The sequence below is a fragment of the Nematolebias whitei genome, chromosome 9 (genome assembly GCF_014905685.2).
Source record: "Nematolebias whitei isolate Nwh7 chromosome 9, NemWhi1, whole genome shotgun sequence".
NCBI lineage: Eukaryota > Metazoa > Chordata > Actinopteri > Cyprinodontiformes > Rivulidae > Nematolebias > Nematolebias whitei.
This window is the reverse complement of record NC_056506.1, coordinates 41,490,302-41,514,690: the sequence shown is the minus strand read 5'-3', so window position 1 is coordinate 41,514,690 and position 24,389 is coordinate 41,490,302. Positions and strand designations below refer to the sequence as shown.

General features: G+C 39.0%; 1 protein-coding gene across 1 annotated transcript in view; it reads left to right on the top strand.

Annotated features, from left to right (window-relative positions):
- The window catches only part of LOC119415214 (receptor-type tyrosine-protein phosphatase F), a 194,309-nt gene that overhangs the window by 92,263 nt on the left and 77,657 nt on the right, over positions 1–24,389 (top strand). Inside the window, exons 5-7 of the mRNA XM_037682373.1 lie at positions 15,150–15,338; positions 17,204–17,221; positions 19,833–19,943. Coding sequence (XP_037538301.1) covers positions 15,150–15,338; positions 17,204–17,221; positions 19,833–19,943 — 318 coding nt within the window. The remainder of the gene's footprint in view (positions 1–15,149; positions 15,339–17,203; positions 17,222–19,832; positions 19,944–24,389) is intronic.

The window sequence follows — 24,389 nt, the reverse complement described above, 5'->3', positions numbered from 1 at the left end:
GATACTATGCCGATAATATCGTGCATCCCTACTTTAAACTAATATACATGATGAGTTTGTATATATTGTAGTAGTCTACTATCTTCCATAAAGTGTGGTGACTAAGAACTTTGACTTTTATTCTTAGTGTTTACATTTGGAGCATGATGACTGATAACTCTTGTGATTTATTTGACACTGGACTACATTTTTCTTTTTAACTATGGGAGAAATCTGGAGTCATTTTTACTTTCAGGCTGTTTTATTATCTGTACTTGTCTATCAGTAACGCCGTGCGTTTGGCAAGCTGTAACTGCAATGTCTGGTATGTCTGCGCCGTCAGTACTGATCGTGTCTGTTGCCTCAGGGGATGGAGAGGGAGGAAAGAGGAAGGGGAGAGCATCCATGGTTGATGGAACTGAAGTAGATTTTGTAATAACGAAAAGTCTTCACATTTTTTGTGTTGCTTTAAATAGGACGTAGTAAAATATAATAAATAATAATTAAAATAACTAAATGACTTAGCATTTCTTAACCTTTTAGTGCAAACAATCTTGGGCTGATGTGATGTCTTAGTCCTCTTGAAACCAGAAAAACATCTTATCCCCCGCTTGAAGCATTCTCTTTGGGCCTCTGCTGATTGTCATGAGATATCACACGTTTCATCTGGACATTGTCTCTGGACTTCACGAGATACTGGGGATGTGACAAAATGTACATCTGTTCATATCTGCGCATCGTCTGGAACAGATGGATGTCGGTGAATCGACATGTCCTGTTTGGTATCTGACACAAACAGGTGCAACAGGCTTTTATCGTTCATTTACACATTTGACAGAAGGCTTGTTTCTGAGATCACAGCAGATGTGGGTTTTTTTTTTCCATTGAACGTTTTTATGACAACTGTCCGCTGTCTGAGCACAAAATGTTTTTTAATCCCAGTGTCTTACATTTTACTGTAGATCAGCAGAAAGGATAAGTGACAATCAAAAATACAAAGAACCGATCAGATTTGTCAGAAATGTAAGCATTCTTGTTGAATTAATGCTCACAGGGTGATAAAAAGTGTCACTCACAAATGTACTCCTGAATTAGTTTATGGAAGGACCAGATGCTACTCGGTGTAAACATAAAGCCCGATTTGAGACTAAAGACAGTTACATCTAATTGTTTGATTCATTGCCTTTTCTAAGATTAAATAGGTTTCATAAGCATAACATAAAAACAAAATTTACTTCTCTGGCAGGCTTGGTGAATTCTGCATTTATTTAAATTTATCACTTGTAAATAAACAAACCGTCCAAAAACAAAGTGTGAATATAATTTTAAAACCTGCTATGGTCTGAGATGACTCCATAATAAGATTATGGAGACCTGAGAGTAAAATTACTTTTGATACCAAATGCTTCATGTTTCTATTTCCATTCATATTTGCTCATTTTACTGGTCGGTTCAGTCAGAGAGATTTTGTTCCAACACTTTGATGTTTGGTGTCAGTGAAAGCTGCCTGTGTTTGTCTATATCAATTCCCCGATACCAAAGAAATATAATCCTCTTGCAATGTTAAAAATAAAATCTAATTAGAAAACCCTGCTTATAAATTATCTGGTGTGGATCTAGTTTCACTTGTATTGTCAGTCTTTAAAAGAAAAAAAAAAAACATCTGTTCTTAAAATGATGTTAACAAAATGTGATATACCCAACAAAGTTCAGTCAGGTCATCTGGACAGTTTATTTTTCTTATTTTTTTTATTTTTATTTTTTTAGATGTTTCGTCCTTCATCCAAAGGACTTCATCAGTCCGAGGAGCCACAACAAACGGAGTCCCACAAGCATCAAACCCACATAGTGGACCAACCAGTTTGCTGGTGGTTTCTGGGACCCACCCTCTCCCCCATTGACTCCTCTGAGGCTGCCATAGCCTCGTAGACTGAACTTTGTTGGATTTCCTACCTGGATAATTGAGCATGAACTCTGATGTTTTGACCCACTTTTGCTATGGCTGCCTCAGAGGAGTCGACGGGGGAGAGGGTGGCCCTGAGAAACCACCTTATCACCAGCAAACGTGTTGGTCCACTATGAGAGTGTGCTGCTTGTGGGACTGAAATTGTTGTGGCTCCTCACTGATGAAGTCCTTAGGATGAAGGACGAAACATCTCAACAAAAAATAAATAAATAGACTGAACTCTGTTGGATTTCTTACCTGGATTATTGAGCATGAACTTTGAAAAAAATGTACTTGTTTTTAATTTTATAAAGCTTTTATAGTTATAGTTTGTAAAAATGTGTTGCCATTACAAAAAGTTAAACTTGAAAACATTGAACCTTTCGACTTGAAAGAATTACAAAAACTGCCTTTCAATAAATTAGACTTAAAAGATTTATTAAACAGAATAAGTTAATCAGCCAAACCTGTACCTGAACTGTTTCTTTTCTGTAACAGATTACAAAACAAACAGCCCAGGCGTTTTGTGTCACAGGTAAAGCACAAAGTCCAGCTCATATCTTTGTTGGCCAACAGCTCCCCAGGCCCCGACAGGCCATGGATGGATAGGCTCCGCTGCACGTCAGGAGAGCTCTAATACCTACACTCAGTGAGCTGGTTAATGGGAGTCCTTTCACCCTGACCCCTTTTTCCTCACACATTTACACACCAAGACCTCTTGGCCTACCCACCAGTCCACACAAGTCAGAGAAGATCATCCTGTCTCACCATCAGCCCAACCCCCCCTATTATTAGGCCTCTCATTTTACCCATGTTAAAGAACTATGAGCTCATTTTTCTTGAAGTTGCTGAGCAGTGTTTTTCAAAGGGTTCCTTAATAAGTTAGGGAATTTATCTTAATTTGGAATTTAATCATTTTTTTTAAAGAATCCTACAGATTACATCTTTAAATCATAATCACAAGCGCTGTTCAAACGTTCCTGTTTCAAGGTTGTTCCTATCGTTATGTGCACGTGTATTTTATCAGTGCCAAAGCTAAATGAAGAAACAACTCGGCCTCGTCTCTGTGTCTGTGCTGGAGACAGTCGCGTTAGATAAAGTGAAATAAAATGTTATAGTTAACCGTAACAACGCTCGTTAGTGTAAGTGTAATAAAATCTTTGCTACTATGAGGCTAAGATTTGTCACATTTGCCTATTCAGCACACAAACATGGAGAAAAACAGTTTGAAGTGCTCTCACTCTACAAAACTCTGTTTCACACGATGCACTCCTTGTCACTGTTTTGTCTGAATATTGTCATTAGGAACTCAGATGTCTGCCATCTGGAAAACACTGCAGCTTCTGGTTATGTCTGTAGCATTAAAAGTGAAGGAAAACTTCAGTGCTTCTAAGTTTAAACAATTATTGACCTGGTTTTTGCCCTTTCCAGTTGAACTTTTACTTTGTTTGGAAGCATGATGTTAAATGAGTTCCTGGGTTGTCAAGAAATAAAGATTTATGTTTAAGTCAGGTCTGTATGTCCATGAAAAAGCAGCTAGCCATCAAATAATTTGTACCCAATGGTCACTTATATCTTTCTCCTTTGCCGATGATATCTGTTGATAAAATTATTGCATGTCACCTCTTTTGCTGTGAGGAGTTAATGGGTCATGCCACAATGTGATATATTTGAGCACCCATCACTTCTGCAAACCTGAAGTGTCCACATTGACTAGCAGACTGTGTATTATTCATTATCTCTGACTGAGAGAATAAGTAAAGGCTGTCACAGGAGCACAGTCAGCAAGGATTTAATTAACAGAACCTGCCACATTGGACTACATACACCGCCTTTCTCAGGACTCATAAAAGCCATCCCGATCTTCTGTAATTACATTAAACATGTCACATTAAACCTCTGTCCATCATTAATTTGAGTTGTGGAGATGATCAATTAAGTCATTTATTTGCAAACCACTCCTCTATCTTTTTTTTTTTTAGACAGTTTCATCAACCGTCACACTTTCTGCTTTTTGTTGGTGCTGTCCTTGTTCTTTTTCCCAGGAGACCTGAAGGAATAGCCTGTCTTATTAGCCGCATCGCATTACCACAGAAATTTACCACGAGCCCCGAGGTTTTTCCATCTCGGAGGCAGTTACATTAAAATGAATAGTAAACCACAAACCGTGTACTCTGTAATACCATAATCTCAAGGGTCTTCAATCTGTCTCCTGTTAGCAGGAGCACAAGGCTAGAAGCAGAGCTGTAATACCAAAATGAAAACCTACAGCTAAGCTACTCGCACAGCGTAGTTAATGGAGGATGTGATTCTGTGCAGCAGCACTTGTCCCACAAGGTGACTCAGTCAGCATAACCATGTGAATTCAGAGGACCACCCCTGGGTTGCAGTATGGGTTAGAGGCCAGGGTGATGTACTAACCAGTGCACCGCAGCATAAATAACGGGCACAGGGCATGTGGCAGGGCTGTAGATCATACTGACGACAGAGGAAGTATGATATCAGATGTGAGGAAGAAGAAGAAGAAGAGATAAATAGAAATGTGGAGAGTTGATAAAAACAGAAGGAGGGATGAAAGGAGAGGAATAAAGTCAAGGGGGGCGGGATTTAGATGACTGTTATTGATTATCTGCCTGTAGGCGAGGAAGGAAGGCCAAATGTTCTGCTCAGCTAGACAAAAAAGTATATTATTTCAAAGGTCATGGCATGCATTACAGTCTTTTTACTCAGTACACTCAGATAAACAGCGGGATGACTGTGCATTGATACCACCACAAGTGTGCTGGTTTGTAATAACAACAGCATTAGCAGTGTTTTTGTTATGGCTACACCTTTTTGTGATGGTCCGTTGCGTGCAGGTGTGTCTGCGTATGCAGCTCATATTACCTGAGGATTATTTGTTTGATACACGGCAATCTCCATGGCAACTAGCATAACACCCGCTCAAAAAAGATAGCGTGCCAGACAAAAAAAAAAAAAAAGACAAGGTGTTCAGTGCATATTTAAATGCAATCGTGTAGTCGCATTACGTTGCCGCACCACCTGATCCCAAGCGTTGTGAACAGGTTGTTGTTTAATCATCCAGCACGTCAACATTCAAACCGTGGAAAATGATTACCGTGGTTAGAATTTGCATCTTGTCTTTATGTTTTTCTCCATGGAGCTTTTCAGAATGTTTCATGCCATTACAACAGCATTACATCAATGGCATCCTCGTTGGGGTCTTTGATGTCGGGGTGAGCCGTGCCATCCCTGATGAAGAGACCTCTGCAGTGGGATCTCCGCCAGCCAGTACTCCTCTGATAAGCAGAAAAGAGCCCTGCTCACATGCCCTTTATGGCAAACATGTGAGAAAACTCTGATGTTTTGCAAGTTAAAAGCACGAAGGCAGTTACATGAATACCAGTCAGGTCAGTCTGTCTTTTGTGATAGGGCTTGTTAGTTCATGTTTTTCACCTCATTTCAGAACGAATGTGAAATACACTTGGAAATGCTACCATATCTTTCAAACACTTGCATTGGGAAAGTTGACAAAACCCAAGGAACTGATCGACTGTCTTTTGACCATTTAACAGGAAATGTTATTTGTAGCTTTTGGTTTAATTACGACTGGCTGTAATGTCATCACCACCTTTGTAGTTGTCCAAGTGAACTCGCTGACTCGCTGTCGGCAAACCAACCTTTCACTCGGCTTTTTCAGTTGATCTCATGTTAGCTTTGGCTTTCTGTTTGCACCTCCTGCAGCTGCTGACACCTCTCACACACTTCCGTGTCTCAGGCAGATGCAAATGTCTGTCTCGACAATGTTCTGGCTCAGAAACAGCTGCAGGCCATGTGCTTTGTTTCTGCAGACTGCTCTTCTTTCTTTTCACTGCCAACTTGACTCAAAACCAATGGAGACAGGGCAACATTTAATGCTCTATATTTAGTTCCCCTCAAAGGGTGGACTTGTATAAAGGAGAACAATTAAAAATTCATCAGCTAAACAAATTGGAAGGACCAAAGGAGTTTTAGTTCTTAAGCATAACAAATGTAGTAAGATGGATCAATGTTTTTTAAACACGTAGCTATTACTTAAGAGCTGAATGGCCTACATAGTTTGTAAGAACACTTAATAGACAGTGCAGTGATGTATGTGTAAAAGTAGATTTTAGAGCAGTGATTTTTCATGATTCTAGAGGTTGTTTTGCTGCCATTAGATGCATGCCACAGCTGGATTTGTGTGTCAAGAATGACACAAAGCCAGATGTTTAAACCTCAATATATATATTTTTTGTCTGAAGTCGAACAATAACACTAAATGAGATTAACAGTTAATACGTATTGACTAAAATCTCTTTTTTTTTTTAGTTGTAGTTGTTCATTTTCTCATGAATATTCCAAGCCATAGCTCCCTCTCCATGTCCCACGGCTCTAATTTTCTTCCCAACATCCTCCGTCAAAACAGTAATGGCAGCGCATGACATCCACCTTCTTCTCCCACTTAAGACTATAAGGAGGAAGGAGATATGGAAATGAGGCAGGAACGTCTTGTATCATCTGCCTCTGTGTCAGGGCTCCCCTGCTAGAAGGGAAGTGGGGTGTCTGGAGTGTTTGCCCTCATTGAGATGAGTGTGTTTGGGTTGCGGGGAATGCGCTGGCTGGCGGTGGTGTGGGATTGAGCTCCAGCAGCCTCCCGGTGGGACAGGAGGTACAGGGATGGGTCTCTTTCAGCAGGGCTCTGATTAGACCCATCGCCCTAGCTGCCACGCTCCACTCACACTGGTAATTGGAGCTGGCAGGAGGTTGGCATGAACCCCTCCCCTACCCCTCCTCTTCTCCTCCTTCTCCTCTCTCTTTTACTTGTTTTACACTCTTATCTAAATCTTACACTACCTGCTCAAGTCTGTTACAGAGGCAAATCTTCTTGACATAGTCGTTTATGATTACCGGCACTATATAGAGTTTCTTAATTTAACATGCTAGGATAGCATTAGGACATTATTATTTCAATGATGGATGTTCCAAATGTGATTCATGTACAAACATCATCTCTCATATCCTAATTGGGTATTTTGACAACAAAGCCATGCTAAACCCGACCCCTTTTTGCCCTTTCCTTTACTACTGTAGCCAGTGAAAACCCTGAGTTCATCTGCTAAGCTGTGAGTGCAGAATTACTCATTGCGTGACAAACGTCTTCTGAGAGAACAATGGTCCTGTTTGTTTTCCACATCATGGAAGAACCAGTTTATGTGCGCCTGGCTTATGTTTTACTGGTTAAGCCGTTGGCCTTACTCATTTGCAAATCCAGGGTGTTTCACTTTAGGTTAAAAGTACAGTAGCCTTTTTTATTTATTTTTTAACAGGGGACATGAAAAACACTGTCAGACTGATTAGCAATCTAGGTCAGTTTGCTTCAAACTTTTTTAAACTTAGAATACATATGTATAAATAAAGGTTGAATGAAAAACAAAACCAGATTGTGAAATCAGAACTTTTAAGTATAATTTATAACATCAGTATTTTAATTTAATTTCATCTTAATTTGATTATATATATATATATATATATATATATATATATATATACACACACACACACATATACATTACAGTTGAGATTTTTTTTATTTATTTAAAAGCCTCTATTTTGACAAATGCCAACTTACATTGGTGTTTGTACTCTGCCTGCACTATTTTATTGGTTTCACTCCAGTTTTCACCCATCCATCATTTTCTTTCCTTTTTAAAAGTTTGCAACAAAAGGAGGATAATAAATTGGCAGACAAGCCAAGCCACAGGATTTTACAGAAAAAAGTAGGAATAGACAGACAAGGCCATGCAAATCTTGCCTAACAACTTGACATCATTTTGATGAGTGTAACAAAAAAGGCTACAATTATTCCTACAACAAAAAGCTGAGGATATAAGGGATGTGGATGTTTGCTAAATGTTTTTATTATCATTAGAAATATTCACTTCTCGTTGTGAAGATTTACTTAAAGTACAGTTAAACACTTGATAAATATTTTAGATTTTTTTTTTTTTTGGTTGAAATTAACAAATACTGTAAAAGTTTTTATAAAGGAAAATAATCAACCAAACTTTGTTTTTCTTTCTTTTTTACTGTATTTATTTATTACCACTTTGTTGCTGAACAGCAAATACTTCTTAAGCATAGCTATAAAAATACTGAAGACCTTTACGTCAAGCCTTTTGAGTTTATGGGCACATGGTTTAAGAAATGTGTTTTTTACAAGTTAATTTAATTTTTTATTTTTATTATTCCTATAAATGTCAGATTACATAAGTGAAACATAAATATTTGCTGTGCATACATTTGTTAAATTATGATTTTGACATCATATTTGTATTATTTTATGTAAAAGTAGTTCATTTTGCCTTTGTCTCAACAGAAAAAGTTCACGCTATGGAAGCAACTGTAAATCTCAGCAGTATAAATATAACTCTGTGTACGTGCAGCCTGGCTGGTGTAAAGTTAAACATTTTCCCACAGATCAGTTAACACCACAGTTACTTGGAACTAATTTGTGGAAAAGTGTTTTTTTTTTTTTTTAATGGTTCACCTGCAATGCAGACATTAAGCAGAAATCAAGGACAGATTAAAGTGTAAGCTTTGCAGCAGCATTTTAAATTATTCTCTGTTTGTGACTCCTGATACGACAGAGCCGCTGACTCGTGTAATAACCCCTTTGGGGGGTCTCACCCACTTTTAACATCGGTTTGCATTTTTCACAGCCCACAAATATTTCCAGGTGATTGTAATCATACATTTCATAGGCAACGACACAAGAAGCTCAGGTAGAATGTAACACGTGATAATATTTTTGTTTCGTCATCAGAACAAAGGAAACACTACACAATGATAATCTTTTCCTTCCAGTGGGAGATATCTTTATTTCAGTGGTTGCTGTAGGTATGTGTGAGGGGTGGATGGATAAACCCCCACTTCAAATGTACTTTGCATACTTCTCATTCCTAAGAGGATAACACACTTTGTGTAAATGACACCACTGTGTTGCGTCTCATTAAATTGATTGGGTTTTGACTGTGTTAAGAGAACTACACAATTTTGCGTCTGAGAATGAGTGATGTTGAGTTCTACTTGAACTACATAAAATTATTACATACAGGCACAAATGTGTGTGTGTTTGGTGGATAAGTTTTAAGCATGTACAGTTCTGACCCCCCCCCCCCCCCCACACACACACACACACACACACACACCCTGCCCACAATAATTCAAAAATCATGAAGTAGAAACACTATATTTATTTAATATTTATTAATATATTAAGGCTTTATAAACTTTTCCCACACCCTTGCGATGTTCTAAACTCTTAAACTGACGTAATTTTAACAATATGCGTATATGTACTGCAAGGTTAGCTACTGCAAAATTTTATATGGGTGCTCACCAGCCTTGGTCCGGTTCTGATCGGCTCTCTGCAGCCCTTGAGCACCAAGATGCTTTTTGAGAGAGCTGGAACTTCAGAGAGACAGCACAAAACCACACAATGGCCCGGTCGAGTCCAAATCCAGATGAAAAAGTCCCGGTGAGCTCCAGAGAAAACACCGGACCTCCAAGCAACGCCTCCCCTCTCAAGAGGCCTCACGGGTCGGCAAGCAGCTCACAGATTGACTGATGAGGCTGGAAGTCCGGTTCTGGTCCAATTCCCGGTCAGTTCCATATGGCTCTCTGCAGCCACTGAGCGCCAAAATCACTATGAATAAGGACTGAACGTTTTCAAATCTGATCAAAACTTACCCTCCATTTCAGCAGAAAGCAACTTTAGCTTCTGGGTAATGTAGTTCTTTTGACTCGCTATGCAGTATGGGCTTATTGAGAGAAAACTACAAAATGGAGATACCTGTCCAAAGTATTTGTTCATTAACTTTTTACTGTATTCCGTACTATCCCAATCACATGAGTAATATTAAAGATGACAATTGCATGTCATGTACAATCTTGCATAGCAGATTTTATTTTTTTGTTTTTTGTCTTGCACAAGCTTTCTTTGAAAAACCGCAAACGAGCGAGTCCACAAAAATTGAACTGTGAAGTAGCGAGGGACTACAGTATCTTCAATTTAAATTAGGGTTATCTCTAAAACAAGATACAGTTTAGAATATTATCAATTTGTTAGTCAGTGTTTAAAATCCAGGGAACTCCAGTGTGTAAAGTTGCTGAATCACTACACTGTCTAAATGTCCAGAACACAACTGGAACCAGCTCCACAGCCACTATATGAACACCCAGTGAGTTCATATGCGAGAAAAGTGGGTCCGGCCTCAAAGGGATATCCTTTGAGGTGTTGCATTATAAAAAAAATATTCAAAGCATTTTGTAAGTAGGTGAGAGTGGAGTTCATTCCCCTCTAGGTTTAGCATAATTCAGTGGTTTTCCCTCTTTTTACTCTCATAAGTAGAACAGCTCGGGGATCTGTTATCATCTTTTACCACATAGCTGTTCATTTGAATACTTTCCTTTGGAATAACCCCCTAATTTGGAAAATGCATCTTCAACATTATGTAAGATATATTTCTAACAAGCAGTATTTTTTTTACTTCCCTTTCAGATTCTGCATCTTTGTTTTTATCCCTCTCTGCTTTTTTCTTTTTCTTCAAGAAAGAGCAAATCACAGAGGAACACAGCAGGCAACAATACCATTACCACTATTCATTTAATAGCAAACTATACAGTCATGTGGCCCGTATTATAGAGGTGTTCTCTTTTGTAGAGGGTTCGTTTTGAGATGTCTGAAAAGTAATTTTGTGTCAGTAGAGAGGAAGCAAACCTCACCACAAAGATCTCTTATATTCAACTGGGTCTGAATATGAGACGATCTGGGCTTCAGGCCAAACACAAGGGTGAAAGGAGGAACAACTGCTCTGATAAGGATAAGAACAAAACACCCATGGTCTTTTTATACTCTGCTTATATACATTGGTTTTAGACTCAGACAAGCCAAGAGCATTGTTGAGGTTGTGGTGCATCATTGAATACAATTTAAATGTTTAGAATACCATCAAAACACTTCATTTATACTCTAGACAAACTAATCTTAACCAAAATTAGCCACCAAATTGCTAAAGTAATAAGTAGTAACATAGTTTCCTTCAACCTTAGAAAGGTAAAGTTAAGCAGGACAGGTTGGCCTTAAGTAGAAAATTTGATGAACTTACAGGGAATACCAGAAAAACCCAGCTGGAGCAAGACTGAACAAGGAATCACAAAACTTGTTAGGACTTAGGAGCTCAGCTCCTAGCTCTACTTGTTACAGGGACCTCTAACTCCCAGGCTAGCTATTCGAAGAGCTGGAAGCTCCTGTTAGTTTCAGGACTCCAGATTTATTGACTCTCTTTTCTCTGATTGTTGAAGACCATTGAAGTGAATATAATTACCATTTTGAAATGTCCACTTGCCTCCTATTTCAGTTGTACAACAGACACACTGCAGACTATGTTCACTATACATTTGCTTCATACAGTACAAAACCTTTGGCTTTTCCCCCTCCTTTTCTCTTATGTGCTTTCAGTCTTCTTCCATTGTCCATAAAGTAGTACAAGCATGTTAATGTTCTTCTGAAACAAACTAAATACAAGCGGTTCACATTTGCATGGATAAATAATTAAATCAAATGATTTGTGTCAAGTATTTTCTGTAATCAGGTTAGCTGATGAATTGTTTCAGCCCACTTTTGAAGAGCACAAATGAATATTAGAACATAAATATCTGCTTTGTTGTGATTTTAAGAAAGCTGTAAAACGGAAGTAAAGAACTAGTTAGTAGTTCTTTTAATGAGATTTAGACCATTCCATGTTATTAGTTGGATAACTAGTTTTTGCACTGCTCACTGTAGACAGTCAGTTCCATCTCAGTGATACAGAGATAACCATTCACACATAGTTAACCAATTAACCTAACATGCATGTTTTTGGTCTGTGGGAAGATGCTGGAGTACCCAGAGAAACCCCACCTGTGCATGGAGAGAACATGCAAACAGCACCTAGGAATGATCCTGCAACCTTCTCACTGAAAGGCAACAACTCTTCCACCTACCATATTGCCCTTTTCCCTTAACAGTTTATGGAAATTATAAAATTAATGTTCATATTTTTATCTGTAGTCTCATATTATTGATAAACACATTTTTCCAGTCATAGTTTTTAGTGTATATTATTTTTATTGCTGTACAGTAGTCCCTCGTTTATCGCAGGGATTACGTTCTGGGCACCCCAGCAATAGTTGAAAAACCGTGAAGTAGGAACGCTATATTTATTTTAGCATTTATATTTTAAGGCTTTATAAACCCTTCCCACACTCTTGCAATGTTCTAAACTCTTTTACCTACATCATTTTTACAACATACATATATGTACTACACAGTAGCTACTGCAAAATTTTATATGGGTACTCACCAGCCTTGATCCAGTTCTGGTTGGATTCTGATCAGCTCTCTGTAGCCGTTGAGCACCAGATGCTTTTAGAGAGAGCCGGACCTTTGGAGAGCCATCACAAAACCACACAATGGTCCCGATCGAGTCCAAATAATCCAGAGAAGTCAGGATGAAAAAGTCTGATAAATTAGATAGGGTTGGATCAGATCAAAACTTTCCCTCCATTTTTGGCAGAAAGCTGCGGCCAGAAGCAGTGTTGGCTTCTGGGAAGTGCACTGTTGCCTTCTGGGTAGTGTAGTTTTGGCCCTACAGTATAGGCTTATTAAAAGAAAACTACAAAATGGCAGCTCCTGTCTGAAGTTTTATTTTTCTGTTAACTTTTTATTCCGCACCGTCCCAATGACGTGAGTAATATCAAAGTTGACAATTGCTGAAAAACCGCGAAAGAGCGAGTTCACAAAAGTCGTTCTTCAAAGTAGCGAGTGAGTACTGTAGTTGGAAATAATGTACATGTAGTTATTAAAAAAAAAAACTGATTATATTTGTTTGCTTTTTGGCTTTTTTACCTTTATTTATCTAAATCAATTGTTACTAACAATAACAGTCTATTACAGGTAATCAGTACAACTTTAAAAATGTAATTTTTGCTTTGTGACAGATTAATAACCTGTCCAGAGTTCATCTTTCTTTTATCTTATTTTACACTGGGATGATTTCAAAGCCTATGTTGCCTTGCATAGCTAAATAATGAATGGATGAAAAGAGAAAACAGTTTTGCTGCTCAGACTTCCACGATATTCTCCTCAACCTACTGTATAAATATTTTCAACCCTTCAGAGCAACAATCAGTTGCGTGTTGTTAGATAACCTGTAGTTACGTATATTTTCATGCTCATCAAAGGCAGAAGTCATAATCATGATCTGTTAATTCTTCTTGACTCTGTGCTCTTAATGAAACCTCTGCATGTGAAAAGACAAATGAAAAAGATTACCAGTTCAAGAGGAAGCTCTTAATCAGACCTCTCAAGCACCATCATGTTTCCATGTTGTTAAGATTTATTTTAAGTGGCAGTGGGGCCTGTTTTTATATTTTTTACAGCAAAACAAGGCTACCTTTTTGTTCGGACAAATTCATCATCGTAATATAATTTATAGAACATGTTTTTTTTTTTCATCAACTCATGTTTTCCAAATTAAAAATGTATGAGTCAGCTAGTTTAATTAAAATGCGAGAACAGAAAATAAACAGGTAGATTCTAGTTTGTTTACTTTTATTAGGCTGAGCCACACAGTAAACCAGTGGACTGTTAGTGGAGACTTATTTCATTTGGAAGACACAGACAAAAACATCTACCCAAAATTACATGCATTCATTTGGGAATATGATGTATGCATATTTGGGATGTCCTCTTTCTTCCTTTTAGAAAACAGAGATAGCATTTGCCTGACTGAAAATATCTCTGGCTCTTTTTTTATTTCTTCTGTTACATGTATTTTAGATTTTATCAAGTAAATCAAAACTTTCAGATCAAATGAGTTGGGTCACCCTGTGACTATATTAGATATAAAAGTTTATATTCAATAATACAGGTACAAATGCAACAATGTTCAGTCAGGTCATCTGGACGTTTTCTTTTTAATTTGTTGAGACGTTTTGTCCTTCATCCAAAGGACTTCTTCAATCTGAGGAGCCACCAACAAACTGAGACCCACAAACAGCACACTCCCATATTGGAAAAATGGAGGGCGGGCCCTGGAGGCCATTTTATCACCAGCAAACTGTTTTTGTTTTGTTTAGTTTTTTTTTTTTTTCCACTCTGGAAATGTGCTGTTTGTGGGACTCATTTTGTTGGTGGCTCCTCAGATCAAAGAAGTCCTTAGGATGAAGGATGAAACATCTCAGCAAAAAATAAAATAAACTGCCCAGATGACCTAACTGAACATTGTTGGATTTTTACCTGGATTATTGAGCATGAACTTTGGTGTTTTGACCTGCTTTGGCATGGCTGCCTCAGCAGAGGAGTTGACGGGGTAGAGGGTGGGCCCTGGAGGCCTTCACCAGCAAACTCTTTTGTTGTTGTTGTTTTTCCCCACTATGGGAGTGTAGTGCTTGTGGGACTCAGTGTGTTGGTGGCTCCTCAGATTGAATAAGTCCTTTGGATGAAGGACAAAACGTCTAACATAAAAATAAAAAAAACCATCCAGATGACCTGACTGAACATTGTTGGATTAGATTAGATTTTTTTTAGATTAGATTTTTTAATAAATTATCTTACGTTATTTGAGACATAATTGTATTTATATGATTTAACAATCTCCTGTAAGCATCAGAAGTTTGTGTTTTTTTATAGATATTCTGTTACATTCATTATGAAAAGTTGGATTATTCAAATTGGTTTATTTAGTTTTCTAAGCCTAAGGCAGCTCATCTATGCATGAGTACCCAGAAGCAGATTGCAATCGTCCCTCTTCTGTCTAAACCTGAGACTGCCTGTGCTGGGTAATAAGCCTGCTATGATAATCAGCTACTAACAGGATTGGTTTTTTTTTCTCCTATCAAATCTAAATCAGCCCCAGATCTGTTCTTCCCCTGTAGTTTCTTTTGCCCTCACACTAATTTTTGCTGCGTCTGAGTGTATGCTCAGATTACTGTTTGGCCTGTAGCAGCTGTAATGTATTTGCTCTTCTTTCGTCTGCCTCTCTGACCTTGCTAACGGAGCATCTCTGATGAACTCCGCATACCACATTTGAAGGACTGCTTCGCCAGAATCTGTTTGTAAACACGATTTTCATTTTTATTTCCTGTCCTTGCATATCTTCAGAGAATCAGATGCCACATGGCTTCCCCACCATCGATATGGGGCCCCAGCTGAAGGTGGTTGAAAGGACCAGGACGGCCACGATGCTGTGCGCTGCCAGCGGAAACCCAGACCCAGAGATCTCGTGGTACAAAGACATGCTTCCTGTGGACATCAGCAGCAGCAACGGCCGCATCAAACAGCTTCGCTCAGGTACAGCATCGTAAGATCTTAGTAGATTTTTGTGATTTAAATTTTTATTTTGTACGTGACACAAATAACACAAACACGACAGGCAAGGTGCAAGATGTCACTGCATACCTGCTGACATCATGTTAGACATGAAGATATGTAAAATACAAAAGGTCTTTGTTGTCTTGCGCGATTTCAAAAAGTGTCTTTTATCACAGAGAATACAAAGAATATGAAAGTTTTATTCAGCTTGTCGTTGCTACCTTGATTAGTTTGCTACAAACTTACAGAAGTATATTCCTTACATCAGCAGAGCCGACACTTCCAAAGTAATTTAAATTGGAATGACACCCTTTCTGTGCCTTTTGCAGGCTTTGACAGTGTGGCATGAACTTTTCAAACTTCTTGAAGTACGGAACGAAAATGTCTCAACCTAATAAATAATCCCTAATCCCCTCTTAAACATGCAGCTGGGTCACAATGAGGCCGGCAGATGATGCATTAGCCAGGATTCAACCAGAACCTAATGAGGTACACTTTGTTCACAGTCGCCGTTCCAGTGATATATAAACAGTGCCACCTTGACCTGGATTTGATGAGAAACGTGCAAAGTGGGTAGATTGGTGTGTTTTGAAACAGATTCAGCCTTTCTCTCTCTGCTAAGCCTACTCTGACTTTAGGAGGTAGGGAAACCCTACTATGTGAGGTCGCTTTTACTTTGGGAGGTTTCCGAATTTGAGAAGCGGCTTATGAAGTATCAGACCCGGCTGCAAGTCTGAGAACCCAAAGGTTAAAGATAAGACATACTCAAGAAGAAGCCTGGTGATACAGCTGCTCGGCGTAAGCTGAATCTTTTGAGCACTGTCCATGTTCTTACAGTTTTGAATTATTACCTAGTGCCCAAACAGAAACAAATTCCTACAAACTCAACGTCTTAATTGTTTCAGAATTTTTTTATTGCAAGGATAAAATTGTGCAAAAAGAAAATCTATTTTTACTTCCAGCGACAAACTTTTAATTGGTTTTCTTTCCCACATACATTGAGAGCGCCTGAAAAAGTGCTGATATGTAATGCCCCCAGACTAACATTTCTTTTTATCCACCACCGTTTTCCTGACATCTGCTGCTGTATCAGGATTTACTTTACTAAATATGATGTGAAATGAGGCCAGTTTTGCAATGTGAAGGGGAGGAGTAAAGCACATTAGTTTGTAGCCAGCGTTAAACTGAAATGGGAATCTAAATTCTTCCTTTTGTAAAACACTTGATTAGTTTTCTAATGAGCACACAGGCACATTTACTCTCTTTTAAGATGATTCAAATCACCCACAGAGTGGAGATACTAACTTCTGTTCAGTTTATTTTATTTGACATTAGTATTTCTTCTTCATCACTCTTTTTTTTACCATGTATTATTCTTATTTATTATCCCTGTCTTTTTTTTTTTTTACTAACTTTTGTCTGCAAAGAAAAAAAAAGGATTGGTGGACATCCTAAATTACAAAGCTTAATTGAAATGTATGTTTAAAAGGTTTTAAAGCCGCTGTAAAGCATGAGTGAAAGTGCTTGAGGTTGGTGCCTGCATAAACAGAATGAGGAATATTACATTTCAAAACTGACAGAAGGGATCCTTCTCAAAGGCGTGTGTTGTTTTAAATAATTAGAGACAACCTGCTCTGTCTAATATCCATAATTGCTTCAAGCTGTAGCATTGATGAAGTGCACTGAACTTTGGCTCATTGCGTTTAAGTGGCCTCTACTCTGTATCACTTTTTTCCACTTTTCTTTTCTATGGCCTGTCAAAAGACATGTTTTTCTCCCACTGCTGTAAGTGGATTACTAACTAATCTTTCAACCCTGTTTTCATTGAAATTACTCCCACCTAGGTGGTACACCAATTAGAGGTAAGAATGATGAATAGTGTATTGGAAAAATCTTAACGTTCATGCCATCCCCTCACGCCCACATCAGACCCCTACATGTTTCCCATTGTGCCACATCGCCAGGTTCATCCTCGCCGTTGGCGCCAGTCCCCCATCTCCCTACACTTTTCCCTGCGTTTTCTCCCAACATGTCCTGTCTACTGTCTGGTCCTTGACAAACAAATGATCACCAACCTTGTTGTAAGAAGGGAAATGCAAAAGTCCACTGTGTTAGCTTGTAAATGAGCCTTTCAAGGTGTTTTACACAGTGTGTGAAATGAACCATTTTAATTTAAAAAATAAATAAATAAACACTTTCACACAAAGCGTGTTTTTGCTTCAACCTCTCTTGTGGTTTTTCAGCAAAAGGAGCAAGGAGTCAAAACTAAAGGCCGCCAACGTTACACAAGGATCTAACTGCCTTATTTGTGCAGTCTCTGTGAATTGAAATGACTGCATTTGCATAGAGCCTATGTGGAGTTGCCCCCCAGCATGGGAACTGGAAGTTTGCTGAGAATGTTAAGGTGGAATCCTTCACCCTTTTTTATGGAAATCATATGCTTTTCCCCAAGACATAAAGCAAGTTTCACCTCAACAACACTGCAGCTGATGTTGGGTATCTGAAAGAGACTGAATAAATTTCTACATTTTCCGCACATTTGTGGTTGCCTATATCACAACCCTTATTCAATCAGATTTTTAGATGTAATGACACTGTTACCTCATAGGTAGAAGCTGTCAAAAATCCTCAAGTACTCGAATATTTGGAAGCACCAGAAATGGTTTAGCGTCACACCTTGACAACTACCATGTAGCAGCAATGTTCATTTTTATAGTACTCAAACTGTTTTCTCCCATGAGAGCGCTGGCAGATTGACAGATTGGTGACATTGACATTAGTATGCCGGTGCATGTCAGTGCTGAATCAGACAGGGATGAGCTCAGCGAGCCGAACAAACACCTCGAAGGGATGTGTTGTCACGAGATCTGAAGTCGTACTCTCACATGTCACTGCCCCGCCCTGTTCCGGTTCTGTTTTTAGGTCTTGTCTGGCTTTGAGTCCCTTATGGTTGGTGGTGAACCTGTTTGTTACATTCATCTCATACTGCATGATGTATAAATGTACCTTATGCCGAGTATTGTTGTCATTTACAAACTGCATGGGATCTGGCTGCCATTTGTGCTAGCACCATGCTGCTTTGGAGACACAATCACTTTTATCAAGAAGCAGTGTTTTTTTATCTATACTTTAAATTTTAATACAGGTAAGTTTACTCTTGCTCTTCTTAATTTGTAAAATAGGAACCTGCTTCGTCTGTCTGTAATTTGCAAGTCGATACCAGTGATGAAATAATGGCTGTGTAGTGGAGTGAACAAATGATCACCCCAGGTTGGATCTCTGGGGCTTTCATTCTTTGTTTGAAGCAACATGTTGGCCTCCATTCAGACGCCAACAACAACTTGGGAGTTGTGAATAAAAATCGTAGCCATCTGGCAGAAACAAAAAAATCTCCCTTTTGTGAAACTTTGTCAATAATTTCCTAAGGACCAACTGCACTGGCAACTGTTAAAGTGCAGAATTTCAGGCCATTTAACAAATTCTTCATTAATTTCAGCGTTTGCTCAATACTTTAAAAAAACAACAACATGAATGTAAAATTTACACTACTTAGCCAAAAACAAAATCACACACTAACATTATGTTGGACCACCAAATGCTTATATTCTGGCAGATCTTGGTCATGACATCACTGCACACAGCATGTTACAAGATTCACCTCCATCCAAACGTGCATTAACTTTTTAACAGCTTCTTGTATGACTAATTGGAAATCCAGACCACCATATGAAGTCTTCTTCCACTCCTACTAAAAAAATTAGGAATCATGAAGGTCTTGGCTCTTTTTTGCCTATTCACTGATGAAAGGGTTTGTCTTCTGAGATAGTTGTTTAAAGACTGATAGGCCATTAACTGTATCAGCGAGTTTAGAAACCTATTGTCATCTACAAATTGAATTAACACAGTACTTTAAAAAAAAATATTGCTTATTAAAACCCAGGAAATTATGCAATTTATCTGAAAACCACGTTATCTACTCTGCTTGAATTTTAGTGTAGAAGTTGCACTATTTTGGCACTTTTAAAGAATATCCTTTATGTTAACGATGTAAAAGAAAATTTAATGGCAACTGTTTGGTTGCTTATATTTTAAATTATCTATCTGCTTTCTCATATCTGGCTAACTCAGACAATCCTCTGTGGCACAAACACTTCAGTTTGTCATATTTCCATTAGCTGAAGAGGAAATTAGACTTTAAAGTCTGTTTTAAATCATAAATAACCCTCAGTCATTATCTTTTATATTTTTAACATGACAAGGCCAAATATTCAGTTAGCAGTTTTCTTAATCTCATCACCAGTGCTGTTCAATGTTCATGTCGTGTTAATTATGTTCTTTACAAAACTCTGTCCCTGTCTGTACATGAACTAAGTTAGACTAGTTGGCTGCAGTCTCTAGTGAGCGACTGCATAAATATCTGCCTTGGTTTCTGTCATCTGTCAAGACGGCTAAATTTGTTAATCCTCCATGTAGGAGCTCTGCAAATTGAGAACAGCGAGGAGTCGGACCAGGGGAAGTATGAGTGTGTTGCGATGAACGGCGCTGGGACCCGTTACTCCGCTCCTGCCAATCTCTACGTCAGAGGTAAAGTCAAATGTCTTTCTTAGTTGTGAATTTAATCATTATAATGCCAATTTTTTTATTTCATGTATTTGCAAAACCACAAGCAGACGTACAATCTTCAAACTTGTCTTCTTTAAACCTCATTGTACATTTCTGGGAAAACATATTGTCTTTTAACTGCTGTACGATGTTCAAGATTTGCACTTTTTTACGCCGATTTCTGTCTGTCTTCACCCCAGTTCCTACTATCCCATTTCTTCCATTTCAATGAGCTGAACTAACCTCAGCCTCCTGTTTGGCTGAGAACTCAACCAGGTGCAGTGCCTGAGAAAACAGCTGCATTGAAACCATTTCCTCTGCTGGCATAGACACCAGGCCTCCTTTCTTTTTTTATATTGACTGTATCGAAAGGGCCCATTATTTTCCCCGAGCACAACCCAGCGCTTCTAACGACAAAGGTGTATGTGTGTGGTGGTGGTGGTGGTGGTGGGGGTCTTGGGTTTCCAGGGTTTGTTTTTGCTGTAACGTCTCCATGAACAGACTAATGCAGGGCAAGGGCAGGATTGGACCCATCCTGGAAAAAGCTGCTATAGGGGAATGAGTAGTCTAGGTCAGCCGCTGTGGAGAGCACCAGCATGTCTGATGTACATCAAGCACAATAGCTGCTCTAGTTTGTGTGTGAAAGTGTCCTTGCAAGTCAAAGAGACGCATGGTTATTTTTAAATTTTGTTAAAAGCATAGGGTTCTGTATCGTACAGGCAGTTTTATGGACAAGGATGTCTATTGTATTTTTTTTTTCATCAAGGATAAAAACAAGTAAATTACCGCTCAGTATCTCCCATTATGACCGAAAAAAGAAAAATTGTTTATCTCATTTAGTTTCCCTCATGGGCAGGTAAACATAATAATTTATTCTTTCATCCTCAGAGGTTTAATTGATGACATCTACATATTAAACACTGAGTTGTAGAAAATGTAGATCTTTAATCGTGACAGAAGGAGGTAGTCAGCCAAAGAGCAAAGGCGAGGATGGGATGTAAGTCTCATTTATTAATCAGGACGTGTCTGTCACAATTGTAGAGCCCCCCCCCCCACACACACACACACACACACACACACACCACCACTACACACACACAGGTAATTACAGTAGTTGTGTGGCATGGCGCCAGCAGGGCCTGGGGGCCCTTCTACTCTGTTACACCACCCAGGTAGCTGTCAACCCACTGGCCCTAGTACCAACTTTTTTCCGCCAGCTTCCCCACACCAGCGGAGAGATAGAAATCAAACCAAGCGTAACCTTTTTAAACGTGTTCTTGACTGGAATGGAGAACAAAGGCTGTAGCCATGGTTTCTCTCCATCTTTGTTACCGGTGCAGGAGAGGGAAGACAGGACCTGGGGCTGTGCTATCACTCGGCTGCTAGATTAGGTTCAGAACATGAGTGACTCGAGACAAGTGGCCTTTGACAAGGCTGTCTTCCTCTCCTGTTGTTATGTCGCTGTTGTTTTTTCTTTTTTTACTTTAAACACTGAGGAGATTGTGGCACTTTCTGTTGTCAAACTTAATTATTAGACACTTAAAAGCTAAAAAGCAATTATTGTTTACATTAGTCTCTTAACTCTTAGACATTTATAATCATTTTTAGGAACTATAAAGTTTGAGTAAATAACATGAATGTATTAACTGATTAAAATCAGTTTTCTAAAAGTTTCAGCCTCCCCTGGTACAACTTTATGGGTCATTTTATTAGTATTTTCTGCTCACTGTCACCACTAGATGTAATTCTTTTCTGTAAATACACAAACATGCTGCCAGCACCACTGTCACCACCCTTGTCTTGACATTTTAATGCCACCAGAGAGTGATGTCCTCATATTGTGTCCGTGGGAGGGGTGACACTGAAGAAGGTGTTTTTTTTGTGTGTGTGTGTGTACATGGAGAGTCTGCACATGAATTGTTTTCCCTTTCCTATGTCTTTGCATCAATTAACTGTATGTCCCTCCACTTGTTATCCATTAAGACTGTGACCGTGTTTGTAGGTGTGCAACTGCAGGTCGCTCATGGTGACCCTCCTCTAAAACAGAGGACTCCATCAACGTGGGCTGAAGCACAGAGAGTGCTGTGATTGTGCATGAGCGCTCATTTGTCAAGCATTTATCCCACAACGGAGGAGGGATGTCAGCTTCTGTCGGCTGGCACTCTTTCATATATCCATGTGACATGTCAATATGTCACAGAGGATAAAGTGCTGCAGCTGGGTTTTTCTTTACCAAAATATCTCCATGCTGTTTCATGTCTATGTGTCTGTGTCTAGGAAGGAAGTGAAAAATAATCAATTTAGGTTTGATTTATGAGGACTAAAATTAGGAACAAGACCATATTTAACTAGCATGACATCAGCATGACCTTAAGAAGGGAAATTATAATAAAACAAAAAGATTTGACAGGTTCAGTTCCTATGAGTTGAGTGGACTGAACAAGTTGTTCCTCTTTGTGCATTTGTAATATTGAAGAATCTTTTGTTTTTCTAAAATTGAGATGTCAAATCTTTGAAATCATCTGTTAAGCCTGAGTCATTGGGTCATTTGTAAAAGGTAGTTTCTCTCCCTGATGCTGATATCTATGCATTACTTTGCCTCTCTGTGCCATGTCACTAACCTCCACTGTGTCTCCAAAAACACTTGTCTGTTTCACTCTGTCTTCCTCTTCACTTTGTATCTTTCCATTCCATCGGTCACCTTCATCATATCACTTCACCCGCAAACAGATCAGCGTGAAGGTTTGTCATTTTCACTTTTTGTCAGTTCCCTTAAACTTTGAACTTAGTGCAGAATTTTTGGTGAGGTCCCCTCCCTCCCCACCTCCACCTTTTGTGCCAAAGACACTTACATTCTTCCCTCTAGAGACTAATATATTATTAATAGCTCTCCCTAATCCTCTGCAGCGTAATTGTGTGCTGTTGTCGACGTGTTTGCATGGATCCCTGAATAGCTCTCGCATGCCTGCCTGTGCCACTCCCACCAAACCATGTTTCAATTAGTCTTGCCAAAACGTATAAAGGAGTTCCTGAGTAGTTAGCCCAAGTTATTATTAAAGCTCTGTTGTGTTAGGTTGTTTTGCTTTTCTCCCCACCGCACCTATATTGTTCCTGTCAACTGAAACCACCGAAAAGCAGCTTTCACCCTCAGAGTTTCCATTTGCCTCTGTAGAGCCGTCAGAATCAGGTATTCAGGTAATTCAGGTGACAACCGGATTTGTCAGGTATTTAGGCAGCAACACCCTGGCTCTCTCGCTGAGGGACATGGGTATCAGAGCTTACAAAGCCATTTTCAGGGGATTACATGTGGTTTACCACCATGGGTAGCATCCACCAAAAGACCAAAGGATGTGATAGTCACATGTTGGGTTAAAGAGAAAACTTGACCTCTTCTATTGTCCATGTTGTGTTATAGTGTGTCATTTTAATAAATACAGATATTAAGAAAGAACATCTATTGAAGTTGAAGTATTGCACTTAATCATTAACTTAGTTATGAAAGTTACTTTATGACTCTTAGTCCTTGATCTACATAACAACAGACTGAACTCTGCGTTCCAGTTAATGAATAGTAAACTTCACCTTGCTCAAGGCATTTTGGAAAATGTTCTCCTTGTGTACTATTTACACAACTCAGCCTCACAAAGAGCTGACCTGTAGAATATTTAACAATAAGCTTCCAGAGTGCTGACAAGGGGATGATCAGCCATCATAGTTGCCCAGAGTTGCTGCCAGGAAGCCTGGGAGCTTGCTGAGTCCGTGCCAGTTTGTGCCAGATATTGATTGACTGAACAGGTTCTGCTATCCTTGGGCACTTTGTCAAGGCAGTTAAATTTATAGGTATCCAGCAAAAAGGCAGGCAGAGTGGAGACGGGGCTTATTTTGTGGTTTTGATAGAGTCCCGGAGCCCATCTCTTCAAGCTGCTCTCGACAGGAGAGAGGCTCTGGGGGAATCGATAACAATTACCTGCCCTCTAGTCATTTTGCTCCACAGCACCTCTCCAAACTTAACCGCATGCTATGAATTATTCACAACATTAAGTGTTCAATATACACAGCCCCATTGACTGACTGTTCATAGTACTTTAAAGTATATGGAATCATGAAAGAATAACTGTAACTTTGAGCCTAATGGTTGTATGGTTTTATATCTGGCCTGCTTTTGTCTGTTTTCTCCTTGTAACCAAATGTTCTGGGGAAAAAAACAGCATGATAGGAACAAACATGTAGCCACTAATATGAATAGAAAGGTTTTTTTTTTGTTGTTTTTTCCACAAAGCACTCAAAGTGTGTCATGGGGCTAGTCACACTTGGATATCAGATGTTCAGTCAATTATATTAAAAAATTAAAAAGTTCCTCCTTTATTTTTTTCCACCCTAGTGTACTCAGGCTTGCTGTCATGTCCCATATCTTTCCTCAGCTCCTGT